Here is a 26,924-nt window from a genome sequence, read left to right as displayed (position 1 = left end):
AAAAAGCTCAACACTGCCCTCTGCTGTGATGTCCAATATCACATCCTGTAACAATTTAAATGAATACATTTCACATATCAAACACATTATACTGTACAAATGATAATGTACTATTTCACGTGCTACATGAGCAGTGTCTTATTTACATTAGAAAGAACCACCACCCGCCAAACAGTATGATTAAAACGGAGGTCTTTAAAAAGACAGTGAAAACTACAATATAATTCGGGATCTTTAGATAATTTTGGCAGAAGCATATCACCAAACATGTTATCAAGACATTTAGAAAACACGCACATATTACTTCTGTGTCGGTGATTAGCTGGCAGGTCATAGTCGATTTCTTTACGTCCAATTACCATTCATCTTAGTGTCGCTACTGTCCAATCACCGGTCAGAATGGGACATTGCTCCGTCCTACTAAAATGTTACCTCCGTGGCCATTTTCTAGTCTTCGCTCGAATAAAAACATTCAGTTTACTTGGTTTGCTGATGTGTTAATTTGGTAATCGGCGTGTTCATGGAAAGTTGGTAAGTCTACGCACAATTTGCTTCTGTCTGTTGCCATGTGTGTGACGACTGACAGACTGAGGACAACTTGCTAGCGTTCCAGATAGTAGTTAGCATGTAGGCTAAAAGATGCCCGTATGTCATTGTTGAATATTTTTGATAGGTTCTGTTCTTGTATTATCAGTACGCCTTTAGCTTTCCTCACAGTCAAGGGTTCCACCCCCGTCTATTTTTCTTGTACATGCACAAGACGTAAGCTTACGTGAGTGCACACCATACGTAGGTGCGTGTAAAATTTCTAAGGTGAGTTGATTTACGCGAGAGATACAAGTATCATTTTTTAACAGAAAATATTAAGAAAATTACGTCTCTTTACAAGTAGTGTATATGCGGCAATCTCTAGCCAATGTTTTAAAGCATAAAGGCATAAAACCAAACAAAATTGTTACGATTTTGTGACCGATTTTATTGATTCCGAGTTACTCTTTATCCTATCTTCTTGTTAAACTTGTGATTTAAAGTAGGACATGTGTTCTACATTAGTAGTGGTAGTTTGTGGTATAACACCTTGCTTGCCTCCCATCCAAAATCAGTCAAATGTTGTGCCTTCAGGTTATTCATGCTGGTGAACAAAGAGAAAGATTAGCGTCAGTGAATACGGTATGGATACTGAGCGGAGGTGAGTTGTCCTCTAGGCCGGTGGTCCCCAACCACCGGGCCGCGGACCGGTACCGGTCTGTGGGTCACTTGGTACCGGGCCACCAAGCCGCACAGGAAAACAAAACAAAAATGAATCGACGATCAATTAATTCGGGTCAAGACGCTCGACCCGGTCACGTGACATGTTTCCCCAGTCGAGCCCGCAAAGCTAGCAAAAATAAATAACAATTTATTTTGAAAAATATAAAAGAAAATTGGCGATTCTGTCCCAATTACATCTGTCAGTTCAGGTCAAGATGCTCGTCTCGGTCACGTGACATGTCACCTCAGTCGAGCCTGCGAAGCAAGCAAAAATGAGCAAGAAACAGAGATGTTTGGAAAGCTTCTTTGGAAAGGGAAAAAAGCCCAATGAGGAGACGGAAGAAGAAGAGGCTGAGACTTCTAAGAAAAGGAAAGCTGCATTTAAAAGAACATTTCTGGAGTCCTACTTAAAATATGGATTTTCAAGCCCATTCTGCATAAAATGTGGCGACAGGCTAGCTAACGAGGCAATGAAGCCTTCAAAACTGCTTCGGCACATGGAGACCAAGCATTCTGCATTAAAAGACAAACCTTAACCACTTCGGGTGTCATTGTCTCCCATTACGCCGAGATGGGACCGGCTCGTTTTTGAGAAACAAGCTCAGTGCTCCCACTAATTCAACGTAACCACTAATTCAACGTAATGGTGAGTTTTATTTTTATGTCGTCTATACTTGTTTTTATGGCAGTCGTATAATTTTATTTCATCGTATTTATATATTTATTATAAATGTATTACCGTTTTTTTCCGTGTATAATGCGCCCCCATGTATAATACGCACCCTAAAAATGGCATGTTGATGCTGGAAAAAAGCCTGTACCCATGTATAATACGCACCCAATTTTTTTTTTTTTTTTTTTTTAAGTCCCAATGATCGTCACACACGCAGGGAGGCAATGGGTCCCATTTTTATAGTCTTTGGTATGGTCTTAACTAGGCTGGATGTATTTTTTTTTTGTTGGCGTTGATTTCTCCGACTGCCCGTAAAGGCACCACCGCGATCAGATGAAAAGAGAGGAAAGTGACGTGCGGACATGTGAAAAAGGCGGCTCTGTATGGGAGAGACGTTGAAGAGGAATAAAAACACCCTTGGAAACCAAAACTTGCCCCTCGTCGTGACTCGGAGCCGCAACAAATGTTTCGGATTTGTGTAGGGTACATTGTGACAGCAAACGAGCAGGTGATCGAGCAAGCGTCTGATACGAGAGCATTGCGTTCGTATGGAGCGTGTTTGAAGTGAACAGCAGAGACGAAAGGAACATGGCAAAGTGTTGTGAAGTAAAATATTACCTGTAATACGCATTTTGTTATTTGCTGATTGTATTAAACTATCACATTCATTGTCAGTCAAGAAGAGAAGAGGACTATTATCCCTTCTTTGACGAAATGACCAGAGCACAGTACAAACACACTATTGTCGGTCAGTCCTGTTGTTGGTTTTGTTGTACCATGATTTTCTTAAAAAAAAAAAAAATAAAAAAAAAAAAATATTTTTTAAAAAAAAAATTAAAAAAAATTTGTACCCATGTATAATGCGCACCCCAGATTTTAGGACAATAAATTAGTTAAATTTTGCGCATTATACACGGAAAAAAACGGTATTTAATAAATGTATTATTTATTTATATAAAGGCCGGTCCGCGAAAATATTTTTGACATGTAACCGGTCCGTGGCGCAAAAAAGGTTGGGGACCGCTGGCCTAGAGCAATTATGCAGAGTGGGCTTGGCGCGTCAGTCACCTGTGGCGATAAATCCATATTTTAAGTAGGACTCCAGAAATGTTCTTTTAAATGCAGCTTTCCTTTTCTTAGAAGTTGTAGCCTCTTCTTCCAGTACCAAGTGACCCACGGACCGGTACCGGTCCGCGGCCCGGTGGTTGGGGATCCCTGCTCTAGGCTACGGCTTTGCGAGTGAATGAATGGCGCTGTCAAGTCCTTCATCTGTGTTCAGGGGTGGGCGAGGTGATCGCATGGGGCGATACGGTAGCAGCCATGACGACTACAACTTTCAGGACGTGGACTACCGTGGTTTTGATGACAAGGCACAAGAAGCAGAATATGATGTCCGTAATGAGGACGGCCAAAATGTCCACAATGAAACATCTCTGTGTGCCGCTGAACTCTTACCCGGTCACCTCCAAGATGTCCAAGGATTCCATCAAAAAGGGGATTGTGGTCAGGAGATCAAAGGAGTCCTCTGGCCTCTTTGTCCGCAGTCCTCAATTGATGGCTTTGATGACAAGAAATCCAAGAGAGATTTTGAACGGCTACGGACTGGGTCGGAGGCAAGGGGATTGATGAAACATGGTAAACATTTTGCTGAGAACTCAACCCTATATTTAGGCAGTGGAGAAGGAAACTGGGGTCGCAGAGGCGGTGCCTGTCCTGATCAGATGGAGCACCGAGAGGAGGGCAGATTCTCTCAAGGAGCGGGAATGAGACGGGTAAGCCTGAACACAGCTGAAACTTTCAACAGTCCACTCTCGGTTGCTCATTTGTCCTGAATAATTCAGATGTTTGCCGCCGAGCTAGAGGAGCACGGCCGAAGTAGTTGTGAGCCCGAGCTGTCTCATGAGGACATGGAGCAAAGGGAGCAGGATTACCGTGCTGATCTGGACTACAATCAGAGACCTAGCAACATTGTCATGCTTCGCATGCTGCCACCCAACGCCACTGCCAATGAAGTACGTGTATGTTGCTTGCTGGGCTTGCTTTGGATTTCCCTCCTTGATGTTGTCTTAAACGTGTCGACAGATCTGGGCAACACTTCAAGAGCAGGGGATCCAGCCAAAAGAGGTTCGACTCATGAGGAACAAATCTTCAGGTGAGAAAACTTGTCCTTTTCAGTTTTTTTTTTTCTTTTTTTTTTTTTTTATTGTAACACTGGTCAACAAATCTTAGTACGCCTGATGCAATTAAACATTTCCAGATAAATTTAATGCTCTGATTCCAAATCTGCCCTCGTTTTTTCTCTCTAGCGCATAGGATTTTTATAATAATAGTTGCAATAATATATATGTGCTATTTACTCATATTTATTAATGAAGGGTGTTCAATAACAGGTGGATTTTTTTTAAATTACAACCCATAATAAAATCTGTATTGCATATTGTATTGTCAAACTTAAAACCAAAAATTATATCTCAAAAACTGTTTGTGCTAGAAAAGTCGGGGTACAAAAAGATCAGCATCGAAAATACGTCAAGGGACAGACAAAGCCAACTCTGATTGAAATTTGATGTTGACCAGTGTAATTCTCCCACTCGGTACAGCAATATCTTTTTGCCAGCCATTTCATCTTATCCAGAATACTTTTTAAACGTAGTTTTTTTAATCATAATATTAAGTACCAAACAAAGAAATCTTCCTCATATTCCTTGTTTTCAATGCCTTAAAAATACATACACATCATGAAGCTGATTTTTTTTTTTAAGCTTACGCTACATTCACCAGACACCTAAATAAGGAACCTTTCCAATCTAATCCAATCCTATGGGGTCATTAAAGAACTATGCATTTACAAAGCTGTCACTTCATTGTGCCTACTTTGGTCAGCCCCCAAATACGTACAGTGCCTTGCGAAAGTATTCGGCCCCCTTGAACCTTTCAACATTTCGCCACATTTCAGGCTTCAAACATAAAGATATAAAATTTTAATTTTTTGTCAAGAATCAACAAGTGGGACACAATCGTGAAGTGGAATGAAATTTATTGGATAATTTAAACTTTTTTAACAAATAAAAAACTGAAAAGTGGGGCGTGCAATATTATTCGGCCCCTTTACTTTCAGTGCAGCAAAGTCACTCCAGAAGTTCAGTGAGGATCTTTGAATGATCCAATATTGTCCTAAATGACTGATGATGATAAATAGAATGCACCTGTGTGTAATCGAGTCTCCGTATAAATGCACCTGCTCTTTGATAGTCTCAGGGTTCTGTTTAAAGCGCAGAGAGAACCATGAAGACAAAGGAACACACCAGGCAGGTCCGAGATACTGTTGTGGAGAAGTTTAAAGCTGGATTTGGATACAAAAAGATTTCCCAAGCTTTAAACATCTCAAGGAGCACTGTGCAAGCAATTATATTGAAATGGAAGGAGTATCAGACCACTGCAAATCTACCAAGACCCGGCCATCCCTCCAAACTTTCATCTCAAACAAGGAGAAGACTGATCAGAGATGCAGCCAAGAGGCCCATGATCACTCTGGATGAACTGCAGATAACTACAGCTGAGGTGGGAGAGTCTGTCCATAGGACAACAATCAGTCGTGCACTGCACAAATCTGGCCTTTATGGAAGAGTGGCCAGAAGAAAGCCATTTCTCAAAGATATCCATAAAAAGTCTCGTTTAAAGTTTGCCACAAGCCACCTGAGAGACACACCAAACATGTGGAAGAAGGTGCTCTGGTCAGATGAAACCAAAATCGAACTTTTTGGCCACAATGCAAAACGATATGTTTGGCGTCAAAGCAATACAGCTCATCACCCTGAACACACCGTCCCCACTGTCAAACATGGTGGTGGCAGCATCATGGTTTGGGCCTGCTTTTCTTCAGCAGGGACAGGGAAGATGGCTAAAATTGATGGGAAGATGGATGGAGCCAAATACAGGACCATTCTGGAAGAAAACCTGTTGGAGTCTGCAAAAGACCTGAGACTGGGACGGAGATTTATCTTCCAACAGGACAATGATCCAAAACATAAAGCCAAATCTACAATGGAATGGTTCACAAATAGACGTATCCAGGTGTTAGAATGGCCAAGTCAAAGTCCAGACCTGAATCCAATCGAGAATCTGTGGAAAGAGCTGAAGACTGCTGTTCACAAACGCTCTCCATCCAACCTCACTGAGCTCGAGCTGTTTTGCAAGGAAGAATGGGCAAGAATTCCAGTCTCTCGATGTGCAAAACTGATAGAGACGTACCCCAAGCGACTTGCAGCTGTAATTGCAGCAAAAGGTGGCGCTACAAAGTATTAGCGCAAGGGGGCCGAATAATATTGCACGCCCCACTTTTCAGTTTTTTATTTGTTAAAAAAGTTTAAATTATCCAATAAATTTTGCTCCACTTCACGATTGTGTCCCACTTGTTGTTGATTCTTGACAAAAAATTAAACTTTTATATCTTTATGTTTGAAGCCTGAAATGTGGCGAAATGTTGAAAGGTTCAAGGGGGCCGAATACTTTCGCAAGGCACTGTATATGCATGTTCATTCTTCTGCCATCTCTGTGTGAATGAGTATACGAATAATGCTCACAAACCTCCTGGATCACTTGACAAAAGTGAGCTGTTAAGCAGTTTCTCCACGTTTGCTGTCAGAGTTGCGTTTTTGAGTACTGCAGTCTAAACAATGCCAAACAGGGCGAGTAACCCTGTAGCCGCCCGTAAGTCATTGATTACAAAGCCCTCTTTTATTCCGTGTCTTTCTCTGTTTCTGCCCTTGTTGCACAAGGCAAATTTGCTGGTCATCACGCAGCAGGCCAAGTCTTGTAAAGCCCCTGGCAAACTTCAGCAATAGTTTCTCTTGTAAACGTTGAACAGTGATGCCGTATTGAAGTCATGAGGGGAGTTACGGGAGAGTGCTTCCTGAGAGTTGAGTTGATTCAGTATGAGCGCGGAATCAAACTGTTTCAATGTTCCACTGTGACTTATTTTGTAATTTCTTTGGTTGGATGTCACCAGACAGTTGGTAAATCCATTGGCAGCATGAAGCCCCTTAGTAAAAATCAATCTAGTTACTTTTAAAGCTGTGTCAAAGTGAGGGGAATAACTAGCATCTTAAATTTTGAAAATTTTGTTATAGGTTTTGGTACTGAATCAGGCTCTTTGATACCATTTTTATTTATTTTTTTAAAAACCAGTACCAGTACAGGAAGTCAATCCTAGAGCAGTCACCAGAACCATGTGTCGATACTGCCAAGTATTTTTGACGCACAAAATTTGACTCAAAAAAATTATATTTTTAAATGTACATCCGGATATATTATTATTTTTTAACTTGCATGGAATTAATGGCAATATTCTAGTCTTCTAAGTTCTGGTATCGGCCGCAGTGACGAGTACCAATGCCTTAACCCCCACCCACATTATTGCACTCTGAAACTCAATGGTGCATGTGTGTCACTTGCATTGGCACGTGGGTCAGACATAACCTGGGGATTGGGTAGGGACCTCCCTCTCCCTCGTTTTTGTGAACCCCACCGAGCTACTGGACCTCGCGTCCTCCTCACCTCGCAGAGAATCATAAGAGTGTCTCGCCAACTCACCGTCAAGCCTCTTCATTCCAAGGGAGAGCGGTTGTTCATTTTGTTAGTGCTGCTACAGGGTCTCTCTCTCCTCTGTACACAAGGCACTAATCCCTCACTGCGTTATGTTGTTGTTGTTATTCGGTAACCATGGCGCTGGGCGGTGTCCAGGTCAGAGCCGAGGATTCGCCTTCGTCGAGTTTAATCTCATACAGGAGGCCACCCGCTGGATGGAGACCAACCAGGTCACTCTCCCATACACACATGACACGCGCACACACACGCAATGGGCAAGACAAATGTACTGTCACATCACGCCTGCTTCATCTTAGATTAAAAGCATGTCATTTGCTCACAAAGAATCATTTTGTGAGACAGGTAGGTAATTCATACGTTGGAGTCATACATGTCTGAGACTGTTCAGACAGGATAAACTTGCAAAACTCATTTGGCAAAAAAGAATAAAAATTCCATTGCTCTTACTTTCTCTCCTCAATTTGAAATTCAGTCAATGAGAACGGTTTGTGCCTTTGTGTTTAGAATAACAGCAGTCAGTAAAAAGTGTGGAAAGCTCAAAATCATCTCATTAACTTTTATTTCCATACATGGAAATGTGTTGAACAACCAAATAGCCAAATATGAACACTTTTTACATGGTTTAGTGTTTAAATGTGACTGGTGTATGGAAAAGATTTTGAGCTGTACTGGCTTTTTACAAACTGCCATTATTCTGAACTGAACAACTCAGTCTTAAATTAAAAAAAAAAAACAACTTAATTTGGATCTGCGTGGTGAATAGAATGAATAGAACACAGAATGACAGCATCAAACAATTTTTCCTAAAGCTGAAGGTCGCCATTCTCTATTCTGTCTTTCAGTCAGGTTTCTTTGTCTCACTCTCACTTTCTCCTTCTCTGGTCCCTCTCATTGGTTTCTCTGAGATGAGGCCTCACTCTGATGCGTGTGGCCTCATTCTTGCTCATAGTCATCCACTGTCCACCCTCCCCCCTCCCTCTCTCTACTTCTTTCAGGGCATGCTGCTGATTCTTGGACATCGAGTGTCGATGCACTACAGCAACCCAAAACCACGAGCCAACGAGGACTGGCTTTGCAACAAGGTTGTGTTTGGAGGCATGATGTATAACAGATTTTCCCCCCTCTTTCATTTAACAATAAGGCTTGTATAAATCTCAACAGTGTGGAGTGCAAAACTTTAAAAGGAGGGAAAGGTGCTTTAAATGCACTGCGCCCAAATCAGGTAACAATAAACCCACCTGTGTTGTCTCCCGTACGGAATTTTGTCGCTCAAAGTTAAAGACATGTTCTTTTCCCTTTTCAGAAGCTGAACTGAAGTTGCCCCAGATGCACAAAGATTCAACTCTTGGTCTTCAAAAGGAGGGAGCCCAAGGCTTGCTGCCCCTGCCAGCACCCTTTCATTCGGTTTCTGCTGCCCATTCAGCTCAAGTTGCACAGCAGGCAGACCTTGCCAACGACAGTAAGTTAAATGGCGCGGAGAAAATTTGTAAGTTGGCACAAATCAATTTGTGTGTCCAACACAAAGAAAGATGATGTGATTCTAGTCGTCACCTCAGTGTTCCTTCTTAATTAACACTGTCCTTCCCCTCTCATCACAAGCGCTGATTCTCAGAAACCTTGGACCGCATACAACAGTGGAAGCCATTTTATCTTCTTTGGCCTCATTTGCTACACTTTCATCCTCCAACGTTCGCCTCATCAAGGACAAGCACACAAATCTCAACAGAGGCTTTGCTTTTCTGCAACTCTCCACGATTGTGGTAAGCAGCATTGTATAGTTTTCATGGAAGCGGACATTTGTGATTGTGTGGAGCTGTCGTCACTCGTGTCCTTTGGGCTTTGTCATCAGGAGGCATCTCAACTGCTCCAGATCTTGCAGGCTCTCAAGCAGCCTCTTTCTATCGACGGGAAGGTGATTGTCGTGGAGTTTGCCAAAGGTTTCAAGCGGTAAGAGCGTGTTCGCACGTGAGCAATGTAACCAATGGAATTCAAATTGCAAAACAAAAATGGTAGCAGACGTGAGGTTTGGTCTTGACTATAGATGGATAGGTATCGACAGAAGTGTGAAGCTGTGTTTTTTTTCTTTTTTCAGTGACACATTTCCAACAGAAGTGAGTCGAATGAGCGCTGCAACGGTGGCCAGCACCGCCATTGCTGCAGCACAGTGGGCTGTCACACAGGTAACTGGACTAGTTGGTGGGGCAACACATCAAGAGTCTTTTTTTTTTTTTTTTTTTTTTTTTTTTTTTTTTTTTTTTTTACTCTTAGGGGGTGGGGGAAGATTAGCCACGCTGACTGTATTTATTTACATATACCTATGTACTACATCTAGACCAGGGGTGGGCAAACTACGGCCCGCGGGCCACATCCGGCCCACGGGACAGTTTAATCCGGCCCGCCAACCCTGAATAAATTGTATTATTAAACTTTTTTTTTTTGGTCATTTTGCCTGCAATGACTGCGTTTCCCCAGTAGATGGGGAACCACTCGCCTGCGCATTTACTACCGGAAGCTGTGTCAAAAAGCTCGGTGCACACTCACAAGTGCGTGTACGTACTCAGTAGTACGGACATGGCGCACTCGCGCTCTATTTGTATCACTCCCGAATTTAGAGCGTGGGCTGTGACGACTGCATTCTTGTAATTCGCGCGCGGAGCTTTCAGATACAGTTTTACGCTAAAGCCACCCACAAACCTTCCCCTGGAATCCTTCTATTAAAATGAGTCGCCCAAGGAAAAGCAAGGTGGACACAGTGCCGAGTGTTTAAAAAAAGAGTGGCCAATTTGGCTCGACGTACGCGACGTGACGTTCAGCCACATGAACGTCATCATCAACCCGTCACAGATCGAGGTAAACGGACCAACACCTCGGATCTCTCCTAAGAATTGCCACAACAAATTTTACTCCAGACTATGACGCACTAGCAAAAAAGGGAGACCAACAACACTGTTCCCACTGAAAATGAAGGGGAGGCTCTCAAGTTTGTTGTAAAAAAATGCATTTTGAATATGATTTGTACACATAGCAGGGATTGAAACTAGCGACCATTCTCATTTTCAAACAATGCAGGATGCTCAAGGACATTGATGCACCACCTGTTTGCGACTAATCTTAACCTGTAAAGTTCTTAAGGCTTACTTTAAGGAAGTGTTTCCCGTTTCCTCACCTCTGTTACCAGGTGTTTGTGAGTTAAAACTCTGCTCTGATTTTCAGATACCCCTCACCGTGTTGCCGTTTTGATTACTTTATTTGGATGTATGCTTTCACCGATTCTTCAAGATGATATATTTGGTCAGAATGTTTGCCGTTTGATGTGATCTCATAAGATAAACATCTTTCATTAATCTGACCTGCAGGCACTGAAGTGATGGAGACTGTTATTCATAATAACAGTGTCGTATTTTATGAGAATCACTGATAGCAGTTTTTTAGTGAATTATTTTTATTTTTTTTAATGCTGTTAATAAATGCATTTGTTTTAAAAAAACTTGTTTGGAATATCCATGCTTTACTACCTACTAAAGGCCAAAATCTTTTATGCAATGACCTTTACAGGTCGCTTATATTACTTCACACAAACACTACATCCATCTGCTCCTGGTTCGGCCCTCCGGTACAAATTTAGAACCCAGTTCGGCCGTCTCCATCACTTCAGTGCCTGCAGGTCAGATTAATGAAAGATGTTTATCTTATGAGATCACATCAAACAGCAAACATTCTGACCAAATATATCATCTTGAAGAATCGGTGAAAGCATACATCCAAATAAAGTAATCAAAACGGCAACACGGTGAGGGGTATCTGAACATCAGAGCAGAGTTTTAACTCACAAACACCTGGTAACAGAGGTGAGGAAACGGGAAACACTTCCTTAAAGTAAGCCTTAAGAACTTTACAGGTTAAGATTAGTCGCAAGCAGGTGGTGCATCAATGTCCTTGAGCATCCTGCATTGTTTCAAAATGAGAATGGTCGCTAGTTTCAATACCTGCTATGTGTACAAATCATATTCAAAATGCATTTTTTTACAACAAACTTGAGAGCCTCCCCTTCATTTTCAGTGGGAACAGTGTTGTTGGTCTCTCTTTTTTGCTAGTGCATCATAGTCTGGAGTAAAATTTGTTGTGGCAATTCTTAGGAGAGATCCGTTTACCTCGATCTGTGATGGGTTGATGTGGCTGAACGTCACGTCGCGTACGTCGAGCCAAATTGGCCACTCTTTTAACATTCGGCACTCACTTCTTTTCTTCGGGCCACTCATTTTAATGGAAGGATTCCAGGGGAAGGTTTGTGGGTGGCTTTAGCGTAAAACTGTATCTGAAAGCTCAGCGAGCGAATTACAAGAATGCTGTCGTCACAGCCCACGCTCTAAATTCGGGACTGATACAAATAGAGCGCGAGTGCGCCATGTCCGTACTACTGAGTACGTACGTACGTACGTACGTACGTACGTACGTACGTACGTACGTACGTACGTACACGCACTTGTGAGTGTGCACCGAGCTTTCTGACACGGCTTCCGGTAGTAAATGCGCAGGCGAGCGGTTCCCCATCTACTGGGGAAACGCAGTCATTGCAGGCAAAATGACAAAAAAAAAAAGTTTAATAATACAATTAATTCAGGGTTGGCGGGCCGGATTAAATGGTCCCGTGGGCCGGATGTGGCCCGCGGGCCGTAGTTTGCCCACCCCTGATCTAGACGGTGTCAATATTTCATTTTGTACTCGTGTGTTTGTGTTTTTTGTCCTCAGGCTGCACAAAATGGTTCAGGAGCGACAATACCATACAATCAAGAAGGGAATGATTACGCTCTGCCAGACAGCCAACATTTTCAAGTCCAGGCAGACCCCATGGTTGCTTCTTTGCCTAGTGCAGGTGCGACACTGAGGGGGGCTTACCCAGCAGCAGTTACCCCAGGTTGCTATCTCATGCTAGGATATTTCCTCACATGTGTTATATGACTCTACGGTATGGATTTGCGCAATTGTGTAATGTACTTGCTTGACATCTCGCAGCTGCAGTGAATCCAGGTGAAGCGCTGCCGCCCGGGATAGCTATCGTGCCGCAGCCGCAAACTCAGCCTTCCGCCACCCAGGTACTGGTTACCGATCTGCCAATGCCATCACATTGCATTGCTTGAGCTGCATCACGCTAATATGCGTGTTGTCTCTAAAGGTTGAGATAGTCGGAAAACCGCAACCAGCTTCTTCCAGCCAGCCGGCAACACCGGGCACTGCACATGAGCTCCAGCAATATCGTATGTGCTACCCAATGAACTTGGTTTGTCTGCAAATATATGTTTACCACTCTGTTTTTTTTTGGGGTTTTTTTTTTTTTACTCAAGCTGTGCCAGATGTAACCACATATCAATATGATGAAAGCTCAGGCTACTATTACGACCCACTGACGGGACTCTATTATGACCCAAACTCCCAGGTAAAGCCGACGTGACATATGATAATATAACAGAGATGGATATTTAGTAAATTACTTGTGACCCATTGATTACCATCCATGACTCTTTTTGCAGTATTATTACAACCATCACACACAGCAGTTCATGTACTGGGAGGGCGAGAAGCGCATGTACATTCCTGCAGCTTCTGGACAGTCAAAGGAAGAAGCAGCTCCCGCTGATGATCGTGCAGCCCCTGCAGACTCGGTGCCTGCTAATCCTGGCAGCAAGGAAAAAAAAGATAAGCCCAAGAGTAAAACTGCTCAGCAGGTACATTTGCACACAAAAATAAATTAATGGCATGACTGACTGTTTTGTGCATAATTAATGTGACAACACACATGATTCATCACTTGCGATAAGAGGACGAGGAGCTTGACTGCATACAGCTAAATGTATTCCCCTGTTGGGCCTGCCTTAATAGATAGCCAAAGATATGGAGCGCTGGGCCAAGTCTCTCAACCGACACAAGGAGAACGTGCGCGCTGCCTCCCCTGCGGCCGGTTCCACAGATCGCAGAGAATCAGCCAGCGCTGATGCAGGTTATGCTGTCCTAGAGAAAAAGGTGTTGCATGCTTACAAATAACTCAGACTGAGCCAAAATAATGATTGTTTCTCAGTATAACTCATGAAGAAAGTAATTTGGGATCTTTTTTTTTTTTTTTTTTACTTTTTTTTTTTTTTACTTTTTTTTGCATCTATCCCATTAAGTGTTTTCCTTTGTCCCACAGGGGGCGCTTTCAGAACGGCATCAAATGTTTCTGGACCAGCTCAGACAAACTGAAGTACGTTGTGTGTTCCATTCGTCTGTTACGAAGTCAACTTTTGTCGCAGATTTTTTTTTCTTCTCAGTGCATGACCCAGTCTCCCACCCCCAATCTAGTCACCCCCTCTACAGCACCCGGGTCTTGTTCCAGCCTACAGTGGGGAAAGTGACAGCGGCGAAGAAGATGGCGACAAAGATGAGAAGGACGGGAGGATGACCGACTGGGTGAAACTGGCCTGTCTGCTGTGTAGGAGACAATTTCCCAGCAAAGAGGCCCTGATTCGCCACCAGCAGCTCTCGGAACTTCATAAGGTTTGTAGACTGTCACTAAAACTTTGATAGTCCAATTGCAGCACATGCCGTATGTGTGACCCGATCGTTTTATTTTGCTTTGACTTGCCAAAAAATAAAGTCCTTTAATGTTTTGAGTTGCCAGGGTGGTCATGATACAAATATAACTCATTACTCCAGGCACCACTGCATATAATTAGGTCTCCTAAAAAAGGTAAAGATGTTTATATTGTATCATTGCATTTTTTTGAAACTTGCATTTTTTTATCCTGTTTCCCTTTAGCAAAATCTCGAGCAAAGAAGAATGCAGGAAGCTGCAGGAAAAGAGGTTAGCATAATAGTACCACCACCAGTATCTCTCACAAAGTAACATAGTATTGAAACTGTCGTAAATATTACATATTATTATCATTATTACAGAGACAAACTGATGGCCTCCAAACTCCCGCTTCCAAGAAGAGGAAGTTAAGTGCCATGTAAGCAGGCCGTTTCCACATTTTTCTTTCAATCATTGTTCGGATGTTTGCCATGTTATACCATCGGAAAATTCTTATGCAAGAAATTTCACAAAAGGCCATAACATGCGTTGTTTTTTTTTTTTCAGTCAGAATCACAATTATTGAGTAATGCTGTTTACTATTTTTCTGGTTTCGCCCTCATATTCATTGAATTACTACAGGCATATACATTTTGTGTGACTGTTTTATCATACGGTCACCTTTTTGTCTATCTTTTGACTCTGCCCCTTTCTTCAGTGATGGGATCACAGGCTCTAGCCTCGGTGCCAGAATGCTCCAAGGAGGTGTGAAAAAAGGTCTTTTGTTGCGCAATATGCAAGTGGAGTGAGTGAGCTGCGACACTGCAACGGCGACTTGGCCCTGGTGGGACAAGGGTGGACACTTTGCACTTCATTAGTACTAGCATCTGTTCATACAATGTTTTCACCATTTACTAACTTCCCAAAGCAGTTAATGACAGGATACATATTGCACATACAGTGCCTTGCGAAAGTATTCGGCCCTCTTGAACCTTTCAACATTTCGCCACATTTCAGGCTTCAAACATAAGATATAAAATTTTAATTTTTTGTCAAGAATCAACAAGTGGGACACAATCGTGAAGTGGAACGAAATTTATTGGATAATTTAAACTTTTTTAACAAATAAAAAACTGAAAAGTGGGGCGTGCAATATTATTCGGCCCCTTTACTTTCAGCGCAGCAAAGTCACTCCAGAAGTCCAGTGAGGATCTTTGAATGATCCAATGTTGTCCTAAATGACTGATGATGATAAATAGAATGCACCTGTGTGTAATCAAGTCTCCGTATAAATGCACCTGCTCTCTGATAGTCTCAGGGTTCTGTTTAAAGCGCAGAGAGAACCATGAAGACAAAGGAACACACCAGGCAGGTCCGAGATACTGTTGTGGAGAAGTTTAAAGCCGGATTTGGATACAAAAAGATTTCCCAAGCTTTAAACATCTCAAGGAGCACTGTGCAAGCAATTATATTGAAATGGAAGGAGTATCAGACCACTGCAAATCTACCAAGACCCGGCCGTCCCTCCAAACTTTCATCTCAAACAAGGAGAAGACTGATCAGAGATGCAGCCAGAGGCCCATGATCACTCTGGATGAACTGCAGATAACTACAGCTGAGGTGGGAGAGTCTGTCCATAGGACAACAATCAGTCGTGCACTGCACAAATCTGGCCTTTATGGAAGAGTGGCAAGACGAAAGCCATTTCTCAAAGATATCCATAAAAAGTCTCGTTTAAAGTTTGCCACAAGCCACCTGGGAGACACACCAAACATGTGGAAGAAGGTGCTCTGGTCAGATGAAACCAAAATCGAACTTTTTGGCCACAATGCAAAACGATATGTTTGGCGTAAAAGCAACACAGCTCATCACCCTGAACACACCATCCCCACTGTCAAACATGGTGGTGGCAGCATCATGGTTTGGGCCTGCTTTTCTTCAGCAGGGACAGGGAAGATGGATGGAGCCAAATACAGGACCATTCTGGAAGAAAACCTGTTGGAGTCTGCAAAAGACCTGAGACTGGGACGGAGATTTATCTTCCAACAGGACAATGATCCAAAACATAAAGCCAAATCTACAATGGAATGGTTCACAAATAGACGTATCCAGGTGTTAGAATGGCCAAGTCAAAGTCCAGACCTGAATCCAATCGAGAATCTGTGGAAAGAGCTGAAGACTGCTGTTCACAAACGCTCTCCATCCAACCTCACTGAGCTCGAGCTGTTTTGCAAGGAAGAATGGGCAAGAATTCCAGTCTCTCGATGTGCAAAACTGATAGAGACGTACCCCAAGCGACTTGCAGCTGTAATTGCAGCAAAAGGTGGCGCTACAAAGTATTAGCGCAAGGGGGCCGAATAATATTGCACGCCCCACTTTTCAGTTTTTTATTTGTTAAAAAAGTTTAAATTATCCAATAAATTTTGTTCCACTTCACGATTGTGTCCCACTTGTTGATTCTTGACAAAAAATTAAACTTTTATATCTTTATGTTTGAAGCCTGAAATGTCGCGAAATGTTGAAAGGTTCAAGGGGGCCGAATACTTTCGCAAGGCACTGTAGCATATTTTTTCTTTCTTTCTCTTCCTGATGATGCCAAGTCCTGCTTGCTTGACAAACAAGCTTGCTCTCATTTGCATTTGATGACATTTTCTAATAACATTCTATGCACTATGGATTATATTTTGTTTGTTTGTTTTTTTTTGCTTAATTTAAAGGGGACAGCATTTTATTTAACAATTAACATGTTCTATGCAGCTACACTAGTCTAAATGGTAGTCTGATTAATGTGATGTTTATATAATATGAATTAAGATGCAACACTTTATAAACCTCATGTGGCAATTTTGTCACTTGCTATCGACTGAAAATGACTTCAGAGTGCCGAAGAGCTCAGGTAACGACTGTTAGGACTCGCCTGTTTACTGGGTTTGGTTGTGTGACGTTCACAAGCTTCGCCCTCAGGCTCTGTGATGTCATTATCAGTTGATAGCGTTGAAAAAATGCCCCCCCCCCCCACCCAGGCTCATCAAACTGGATTTTTTGCTTAATTATATTACACAAACAAAATATTAATCAGAATGCTTGTGGGGGTGCATAAACAATGTGTTGGAAAGAAAATGTTTGACTTGACTTACCCTTTAATGCTTTACGCTTTGTCATTCAGTGAATGACTGCTAATATTACGCTGTCCAATACTAATTGCGTGTACATTATTTTTACCACTGAGAGGAAGAAGTGTTATTGTACACGTCTGAATCCAAACTGTTATTCGTAGTTGTTTCTCAAGAAGTTTGTCTTTTTAGTGTTTTGTTCTATGTGACTGTTAGGATGAAATATTGTACATGACTATATATTTACTTTGTTTTGTGTGTGCGTGTTGTTTATGAGGAATCTGAACCTAAAAAAATATTTGTAAATCTGTCCCTACAAGTTTCTTGCATAATTAATAGAACACCCACGTCAACAAATTATTGTTGTTTATGCCTTATCTTCAAGGCTAAATCCAGAAATTGAAACAAAGTGCCAGGTTTTGTTTTTAAGAAAGTATGAGCTAAAGTATTTACACAAAATGTGACTGTTGTCACACCACCAAAAATGTTGATTATTTGGAGTGATGTGGTATTGAAACAGTGTATACACTGCTGCTAGCCATTCAACGTCACACACCAAAGGTGAAGCCGTTCCTTATTGTATACTGTGAAGTTGACGGAAAACATACCTACGCTTACGTTACACACACTTTGCATATACCGGCGGCGTCGGTTTCCGTGGCAACGGACAACACTGGGAGTCCCAGCTCTGAAACGGGACCTTAACGGACAATTATTTAATTTATAAGAGTTAGCATTTCCTTTAGAGCTGTGACAATATTACCCATGAATGACCCTAATGGACGAGGAGTCGGTGTCGTCGGATGTGGAGAACACGGAAGAAAATCAAGACGAGGACGAAGAAGCTGTAGAGGTAAAAGCGGTTATAATCCCACCGACTGCTTGAGATTTAAAGTCAACCAACTACAATCAAAATCTAATCGCAAGGTGGCCATTACTGTCATAGGTTTTAATTGGCTATTTATATTGGAGAATAAATGTAGTTTGCGAAACGATCAGCATATGTTGCTGTGTATGCGCATGTCCGTTGGAGTTCGTATTGGCGACGGTTTCGTTTTCTTTTTTTTCACCAGGTACTCCACCTGGCTTCATAAAAATAATCCCAATAGCTACAATTTTTTATTAATGTAGGGTGACCAGACGTCCTCTTTCTTCCTCTTTTTCCCGGACATGTCCTACTTTTGAGCCCTAAAAAAAACGTCCGGGGGGAATTTCAAAAATCGTCCGGGATTTTGTTGGACAGCCTCAAACATAATACATGTACAGTACGTTGTCAATAGAATTGCCACTCAGTTCCAGGTTTTTCTGTGACGGGCTAATAAATGCAATTGCTATACAGACACCGTGTCATAACATATGACCCCCCCCCCCCCCCCAAACAAAAAAAGACCCCGCCCCCTAAAAATGACCTCGACCCCTCCCAAAAAAGGTGTCCTCTTTTTCAGAAACCCAAATCTGGTCACCCTAATTAATGCTAGTTTGGGAGCGCAATCTTCCAAACCAGATGTATGAACTAAAATGCTCTTTTAAATATGGCCAAAACACGCCCTCAATAATCACGATAATACTTTTTCAGTGCATAAAAACGTACAGACCCCCCCAATATTTTATTTTAGTATTTGTATGTATATTGAATGTTTAATCAGTTTCTTTCCTACTTAAAAATTAATCAAGGGCCCTCTCAGAATGTCTTTGTTGACTGCATGGATATAATCCCATGACTAACCTACAAATTGTCAAAAACAATTGTTCAGCATGTACCCTCTTTCTCCCTGAAATCTGTATAGCTTAAATTTCCTTTGTTTCATCACCAGATTCGCCCTTTGGATCACGATATTATAGTCCCAGGTCTGTCTTTGCTGTGCCGAACAGGGAATGGATTGAGACACGCGTTTATTAAAGTCATCTTGAAGGACAAGTAAGAAGGCAAAATTCCCAACAATAGTAAATTTCTTCAGTCCTCAACTTCCATTTCTGTGCTTTAAAACCTCCACTTCTTTGCTTGTACTCCATATAGAAGACTAAGCGACATTGCTGCAATCAGCGATTATGTTCACCTTCGCTTCATGGATGTGTCCAACAACCGTATTTCTGACCTTTCACCTCTATCATCCCTCACTCAGCTTCTTTGGCTCAAGGCAAGATTTTTTTCTTCTCAAGAAGAAAAGATGAGATTCTAACATCCACTCTAATGCTTCTACTCAAACTGAAGCTCAAACTGGACTATTTCTTAGATTGACAGGAATTACGTAACATGCTTCCAAGGAGAAACCTTTTCTCAACTGGCCTACCTGCAGTGGCTGAGTATGGCAGGAAACCGGCTTACTGAGGTGCAAGGTCTTGTTGGACTAGCTTTGGAAAGTCTCAATCTTTCAGGTTGGCCTGGTGGTTTCATCTGATTAAGTGACAAAACACGAGCTGAGTATTTTCTGCAAGTCAAGTGTGTCCTTTCCCTTTCTTGCAGGGAATCGTATCGAGCGATTAAATGGCCTTGAGAGTTGCCTTTTTTCGAAACTGGCTACTTTGGAGCTGAGAGGAAACCGCTTGACTACAACTAGTGGGATCAACCTTCCCAATTTGCAGCGATATATCTGGTAAAAAATAAAAAGTCTGTTTGTAATGCTTGTCTAGAAAACACAGTCCTTGCTTTTGTAATCGAGTTTTCTCTGCATTCCAGGCCCAAAATCTTATTACAAATCTTGAGGGTATAGAGACGTTAGAGAACCTCACCACTCTCCATCTCCGCAACAACAAACTTGCTAATCTAGATGGACTCAGCGCCAACATGAAATGTCTCCAATATCTCAACGTCAGGTATGCAGTTAGGCTACAAAAACGAAGAAGTGAAAGAAAGCATTGTGCCGGGTTATCACTCTCTCCCGCAGAAGCAACGACTTCCTTGATGAGACCTGTCTACTGGCTCTTGGCCAGGTGTCTGCAACCCTGCGAGTGGTGGTCCTCTCAGAGAATCCGCTGGACGGGACCACAGATTACCGGCCGTATGTCCTAACTCTCATTCCAAAACTGGAGTGCCTTGATAAAGAGCCTGTCTCCCTGGAGGAGAGGGCTGAGGTGTGGAAGACAATTAAGGTATTTAAAATAAATCTCTTTCTTCCTCTATTGCATCTTCAGGGAAAGTTTGTTCATGGTATGTGTTGTGTCATTTCAGGAACTCAAAGAGGAAACAGCCTAAGTCAAACATTTGTAATAGTTGCTCCACTTCCTGGAAAATACTAGTTGGGGATAGATGTATATGTAGAAATGCTTTGAATCCTGCAGTAATTGTAAGGGTTATCTTCACTGTTACTTATTTATACGTCTCTGTGTAAATGATGACGCAGCAATTTTTTGGACCATTTCCCTGTTGGCAGCTATCCAGGAGCATTTTTAAAGGGACAATGCAGTAGTATCATGGCGAGTGGTCATACACACAGATGGACATTCGAGTGTTCCTGATTACTGGAAAATATGAATGTTGTTACTACATTTGCATACCTCATCATTGAGTTGTTGCTCATTTTCCAATTCCATCTTAAAGGAAGTGGGTGCAGTTGTACCTGTAATTTGGCAATATGCAACTTAACCGGTTCTCTGAGAGAGGAAGAATGTGCAGTTTGTGTTGGAAGGGGTCACAAACACAATGCCTGTGGGAATAATGTAGCTTGCTGGCCTGTCATCAAATTAGAGCATCAGTGAAGGGACATTGTGATTTCCTAGGCTATACATGTTTAAGTGATCATTTGAAAGAGATGTTCAGGAACATAGTGTTGCACATTGATTTCTTTTGTTTCATTATTGATCTTTATTATAAGAAATATTTAACATAAGAGTCTTACATCCAAATATACAAATTAATAATAACTAAAGGTTATTTCTGGTGATGTATTATTAATTTCAGAATCTAATCGTACTTCTCATTAATCAGTAGCCAAGAAACGTTTTTTTTTTTTTAGGTTAGTGACCTCTGGTCCGTTAAAACTTATGGAGAAATGACCCCAAAATTAAGTAACAAAAAAAAAACCCAATAAAACATTTTCTTCCCACCTAAATATCTATACTTGTGCACTAAGTACATCGTGTGAGTACTTGTATTACCTGAGGCACTTTTCTATTTCCGGTGTCTTTATGGTTTACAGAGGTTACTTCCGCTTTTTGAGTGATGACGTTTGGTGGGCGGGGCTTGAGTGCAGTTAAATCCCCTCACTTCCGACACCCCTGTCCTCCTCCTGAACGGACGCTGCAGGCGTGGGTCAGCAACGAACCAACGACACCGGGAAGTGGAAACGTCAAATTACTGAATATCAGTTACACATTTCCTTAAGCAACTCCGACGCTCACAAGGAAGACAAACCCAACCATGCCCGACAAAGCAACTATGCAGGAGCTGAAGGACGTCGCCAACAAGCTGCGAATTCACTCCATCAAAGCGACATGTGCCTCCAACTCCGGGTAAACTTATCAAACAGGCTTTTTGAGCTATTTTGACGCTACGTACGAGTTGACCGCGGCCCATTATGTCATGCTTAAGATCACGGGGCTCCTTGTGGGCCTTGCAGCACGTGTTGCATTTCAGTTGAATGTGTAAAAAAAAATTAAAAACGGTCATTAGCCATGCGTTCAATCCTTCTGAGTGGTCGTGTTATCGGTTAGTTACGTTACGCCACAACGACCCAGGCGGTGATGACGCACTATAATGGATTGCAGTAGTTTTCTTTTTTTTTTTCTTTTTTGTATGGCAAAGTTTCTTTAAATGTATTTCTATCGCCTGATACACCACGTGGTGTCTCGAAGCCACAGCTGCATGCCAGGTGGTTAGCATTTTCTTTTTCGGGTCAGTACAAGCCGGAGTGATTCTTCGATCAATCAGCGTCCTGTGTTGCGGTCACGTGACCAAACCCGGACAACATTGGACTTAGTGTTAACGAGCGTGAGTGCAGGTTGATGACATAATGGTTTCAAACCAAATTTATCTCCTGATCAATTCAAGTTTTGCGCATAATTTTCAACGAAAAATGTCTGACCAATTCATCGGCTGGCTGAATATGGCCATTCAGACATCGGCCAAATGACCGATATTTGTTTTAGTCTTTATTTACTCTAACCACCGTGTGCATGTATTTTAATTAAATCGCCCCATTCATAGTCTGGTCTGTATTTTTTTTTTCTGCCCAAAATTGGAATATATACATCTGAACTGGAAGGTAGTGCTTTGACTTTTTTTTTGCTGAATACAGAAGTTAATTGCGCATAACAATGTTACTTAGCAAAAATACTTGTGCCTGATTTATCTCATGCTGCAAAAGCAATTAATGTCGTAGACAGAGTAGTTTGTAGTTTGCACTCACACAGACCCGAATGGTTGTAACTTGTGTAAGTGTACCCAGTGCGATTGACTAGTAGTGCGTCATTACTTTGTGTATGCAACAAGCAGTGCTGCTCTATGAAAACAGTGACACTTCTTTCTTGGGAGTCACCTCAAACAGGTTTTGTCGGCAATGCAGTATTTCCTTGTCAAGCACAATACTTCATGTGCTTGATTTCTAGTGCTTTTTTGCTTAGTGTGGACCACAATTTTGAAATCATGTTCCTGTCTTTAATTTCACTTATTTTCCACCAGGTCACCGCTTGGCAAAACCAGAGTGGGTAAATTTGAATTCTGTGGAAAAGGAGGAGCCGAACCATAACGGCCGATAATTTGGCATGTTGCAAGTTTGGTTGAAATGATGCTGTTTGAAATGCAAGCCACATAGGGAAGCTGAGATGCTGTTGAGTACAGAGGATTTCAAAAGATTCTTACAATACTTTGACCACTGTTTCAGCATCTAACAGTTTCTCAAGTTTGCATAGAATAGATCTTTATTGTCATTGTCACACGTGTTCATCTTTTTAAAGTCTAAAGTGGAAACTGACAATGTAACAATGCTCTGACTTGGTGGTGATATTCTCGCAAAATTTCAAAGAATGTTCTAGCACGTGTGAAACAACTCAAATCAAAACTCGTTTTTTTTACTGTGATCCAACACGTTCAGATTGAACAGAACCGTTTTAATGTTCTGTAAAGTTTGCATGTTTTGTGCTGCATTTTTACTCGAGTGTATTGATTGTCACATTTTATCTTCCTCCTCAGCCACCCCACGTCATGTTGCAGTGCCGCTGAGCTCATGTCTGTGCTCTTCTTCCACACCATGCGCTACAAAACCGACGACCCCGGCAACCCTTGCAATGACCGCTTTGTTCTCTCCAAGGTTTTTATGCACACATCTTTGAGCGCTGAGCATTACATGTTGCCTGTTAGAAGTGCCATACAAAACTCCCGCTTCCTTTCTTAAGGGTCATGCCGCGCCAATCCTGTACGCTGCCTGGGCTGAGGCCGGTTTTGTGAAGGAGTCGGACCTTCTCAACCTGCGCAAGATTGACAGCGACCTGGAGGGGCACCCCACACCAGTAAGCGCCTCTTGCCTTGCACATCATTTCATTTTGAGCTCATTGAACGTGACAAAGACGAGCATTGTTGTGTGTATTGTTTTAATTTGACCAGAAACTGCCCTTTGTTGACGTGGCAACGGGATCGCTAGGGCAGGGTCTCAGCGCTGCCTGTGGCATGGCATACACCGGAAAGATGTTTGACATGGCCAGGTGAATGTGTAAATTATAATTATTATTTTTTTAACGGTGTGCTTGTATATTGCTAACTCTCTGAATTTCTTTTTTAAGTTACCGCGTGTACTGCATGATGGGGGATGGAGAGTGCTCAGAGGGCTCGGTGTGGGAGGCCATGGCCTTTGCCGCCTACTACAAGCTGGACAACCTGGTGGCTATCATGGATGTCAACCGGCTGGGTCAGAGCGATCCCGCGCCTCTTCAGCATGAAATGGACATCTATCGAAAGCGCTGCGAAGCTTTTGGGTTAGTTGCCGCTAAAGTCTCCAAATAGAATTTAAACTACTATGTAAGAGCATTAGATTCCTGGATTGAATATCATAATCTTAAGGTTGCCTTTTTGTAGTAAGTTTTGTTTACTTGGGCTGTGGCATATTTAAGGCTTTGATTATTATTTATTTTTTTCTCTCCATGTTTCTCCTTTTGTTTTTCTCATTTTTCTTTGTAGGTGGAATGCCATTGTTGTGGATGGGCACGATGTGGAAGCGCTGTGTCGCGCGTTCGCGGACGCTCAGCAGAGTCGGGACAGGCCCACTTGCATTGTTGCCAAGACATACAAGGGAAAAGGCCTCAAAGGTACACAGGGGGTTTCATAGCGTGCTCATTCATTATTTTGCATTCCACTTTGTATATATTTTTTCAATGCTTTGTCTCTATTTTTTTGCAAGGTATTGAGGATGAATTGAACTGGCATGGAAAACCCATTCCAAAGGACATGGTGGATGGACTCTTGAATAATCTAAATGGGCAAATACAAAACCCCAAGAAGACCTTGTGTCCTGAGCTGCCCAAAGCTGACGTCTCACCCGCAGACCTAAGCACGATCTACCTGTCTGAACCGCCAACATACAAGGCTGGTGAAAAGGTAGAGTTTTAGTTCATTCACACTTGTCTCAACTTTATTTCAGTGCTTGTCATTCGAAGATGACTTTTCTGTATTTATTAGAGCATTAATTTGCTTGACCTTCTTTGTCAGATGGCAACAAGACGTGCGTACGGCAACGCGCTGGTTAAACTGGGCCGATCCAGCAACAGAGTGGTGGCCCTCGATGGGGACACCAAAAACTCCACATTTTCAATAAGCTTCCAGAAAGCTTTCCCTGACCGCTTCATTGAATGTTTCATTGCTGAGCAGAACATGGTAAAAGAGATTAAAAGTTCCCTGCGATGAACACTGATCAATATGACCTCAACTTGTATTTTCTTTGTTTGCTGCTGCAGGTGGGAGTAGCCATTGGCTGCGCTGCTCGAGACCGCGCTGTGGTTTTTGTCAGCACATTTTCTGCCTTCCTGTCCAGAGCCTATGACCAGATCAGGATGGGCGCCATCTCTCAGTCCAATGTCAACTTTGTCGGCTCCCACTGTGGCGTCTCTATTGGTGAGATTTTTTAAAGACATCGTCATGGTTTGACTTTTTTTTTTATTTTATTTTTTTTATATATAACTGGGCACTGAACAATATCCTGATGTATATAACCCTAGGTGAGGATGGTCCTTCTCAGATGGCACTCGAGGACCTGGCGATGTTCCGTGCCATCCCAACCTGCACGGTGTTTTACCCCAGTGATGCGGTGGCCACTGAGAGAGCTGTGGAGTTGGCAGCTAACACAAAGGTTGTTCAATATTTTATTTAGCAATGCAGTGCCAACTTTTCTTTTAACATTTAATTTATTTCCTTCAGGGTATGTGTTTCATCCGTACCAGCAGGCCTGATACTCCCATCATCTACTCTGCATCTGAGCCTTTTAAGCTCGGTGAAGCCAAGGTGAGTAGTTATCCTTATGTGGCATAATGTGTGTGCTGAGTTACTGTGTAATGAAATGTAATCCTCACCAGGTTGTACGCAAGTCAGACAATGATCTGGTGACTGTGATTGGAGCTGGAGTCACTTTGCATGAGGCTCTGTCTGCTGCTGACATGCTAGAAAGTGAAGGTAATCCTGCACTGCCCCCTTGTGGTTCTTTGTGTAAATGGGATTGCAGCATGTCCAAAGCCAGTGCTGCCAAAAGTATATTTAAAAAAAAAAAAAAAAATCTCTGGATTGATTTTTAATTCTGTTAATTCTTGATTTAGGGAAAAGCATTCGTGTGATTGATCCATTCACTATCAAGCCTTTGGATGCGGACACCATTCTGGTAAATGCAAAAGCCACAGGAGGACACATCATCACAGTGGAGGACCACTACAAGGAGGGTGGGTAGTGCGCGTTGCCTTCTATTGTCTGCATGAGTGTTGTTTGGGTCTTTGACAGTCTACACTTTTGCACAGGTGGTCTCGGAGAGGCAGTGTTGTCAGCAGTGGGCCACGAGCCGGGCATTGTGGTGACCCGTCTGGCAGTCACCGGTGTCCCTCGCAGCGGGAAGCCCCAAGAGCTTTTGGACATCTATAACATCAGTGCAAAGAATATTGCCAACGCTGTGCGCCAGAGATTTGCCAACTGAAGAAGACCGCACAGTCTTTGGCTTGGTGTTATCACGTTTGTTCATCTTTTTACCCAACTTGTCAGGCAGGTTTCAGTTAACTCTTATTGCATAGAACCTATTGTGTGATCTTGTTACGACTTGCCGATGGAAACTTACTTGTTCCTCTTCACATTCGACTACTGTATATGTGAAACATTGCTTTGCTTAACACAGTTTTTCAGTGAATTGTTCATTAAAAAAACGTTTACAAATTGTCAACCAGTCCAAAGTCCAGGTTGATCAAATTTGAGCTGAGAATGAACCCAACACATTCCAAACCTTGTATCTCCGGCACATACCATGTGTTAAAACATTTGATGTTTAAGGATGGAAAACCTGATGGGCTTGATTCATAACTTTACTGATTCCCAACAAAATGTTACTGGTGTTCTTCTGGTGTGCTGAATTAAACATGGTGAACCCAAGCTCTTGCGTTCTTTTTCTAAAGTTGTCAATTTGACAGATGCATTGCAGCTTAACCTTCACAATTGATGGCTATAGTGAATGCGTGACTTGTGTAAGCAATGGCTTTGAAGATCTTGGTGCCTTGTAAAGCATTTGAATAAATATCTTGAGTCTGATGGCATATTTGCTTGTTTTTTATTTTTCTG

General features: G+C 42.2%; 3 protein-coding genes across 6 annotated transcripts; all 3 read left to right on the top strand.

Annotated features, from left to right (window-relative positions):
* Positions 1–239: 239 nt before the first annotated feature.
* rbm10 (RNA binding motif protein 10) lies at positions 240–15,034 on the top strand. Of its 4 annotated transcripts, XM_037244685.1 has the most exons (24): positions 384–531; positions 1,123–1,189; positions 3,204–3,315; positions 3,394–3,696; positions 3,766–3,936; positions 4,007–4,076; positions 7,667–7,740; positions 8,527–8,613; positions 8,693–8,753; positions 8,835–8,990; positions 9,131–9,291; positions 9,381–9,478; positions 9,624–9,711; positions 12,281–12,446; positions 12,545–12,624; positions 12,705–12,786; positions 12,874–12,965; positions 13,060–13,254; positions 13,409–13,549; positions 13,716–13,769; positions 13,868–14,062; positions 14,325–14,369; positions 14,462–14,517; positions 14,797–15,034. In XM_037244685.1, the coding sequence occupies exons 2-24, from the start codon at positions 1,173–1,175 to the stop codon at positions 14,885–14,887; spliced, it is 2,595 nt and encodes an 864-aa protein (XP_037100580.1). In that variant the 5' UTR covers positions 384–531; positions 1,123–1,172; the 3' UTR covers positions 14,888–15,034. The 4 variants fall into 4 exon arrangements, 3 of the variants coding, with proteins under 3 accessions (XP_037100580.1, XP_037100571.1, XP_037100562.1); XM_037244676.1 differs by having other exon boundaries at positions 3,204–3,696; positions 12,281–12,404; XM_037244667.1 differs by having other exon boundaries at positions 3,204–3,696.
* A 1,603-nt stretch (positions 15,035–16,637) lies between these two features.
* On the top strand, positions 16,638–21,531 carry lrrc23 (leucine rich repeat containing 23). The gene is given in 9 exon segments (XM_037244735.1): positions 16,638–18,044; positions 19,006–19,109; positions 19,209–19,329; positions 19,426–19,567; positions 19,656–19,816; positions 19,869–20,005; positions 20,077–20,281; positions 20,361–20,475; positions 21,328–21,531. Coding segments are annotated over 8 exon segments (978 nt in total). The 5' UTR covers positions 16,638–17,960; the 3' UTR covers positions 20,385–20,475; positions 21,328–21,531.
* tktb (transketolase b) lies at positions 21,387–26,899 on the top strand. The gene is made up of 14 exons (XM_037244701.1): positions 21,387–21,640; positions 23,319–23,436; positions 23,522–23,635; positions 23,730–23,827; positions 23,906–24,097; positions 24,300–24,427; positions 24,520–24,716; positions 24,828–24,992; positions 25,073–25,229; positions 25,334–25,464; positions 25,533–25,616; positions 25,688–25,784; positions 25,925–26,044; positions 26,120–26,899. Exons 1-14 carry the CDS (start codon positions 21,549–21,551, stop codon positions 26,290–26,292), a joined length of 1,866 nt encoding a protein of 621 aa, XP_037100596.1. The 5' UTR covers positions 21,387–21,548; the 3' UTR covers positions 26,293–26,899.
* The last annotated feature ends 25 nt before the right edge of the window (positions 26,900–26,924 follow it).

The sequence above is a fragment of the Syngnathus acus genome, chromosome 2, assembly GCF_901709675.1.
Source record: "Syngnathus acus chromosome 2, fSynAcu1.2, whole genome shotgun sequence".
Lineage (NCBI taxonomy): Eukaryota > Metazoa > Chordata > Actinopteri > Syngnathiformes > Syngnathidae > Syngnathus > Syngnathus acus.
Note: the sequence above shows the minus strand (reverse complement) of the source record. Positions and strands in the feature narration are given on the sequence as shown.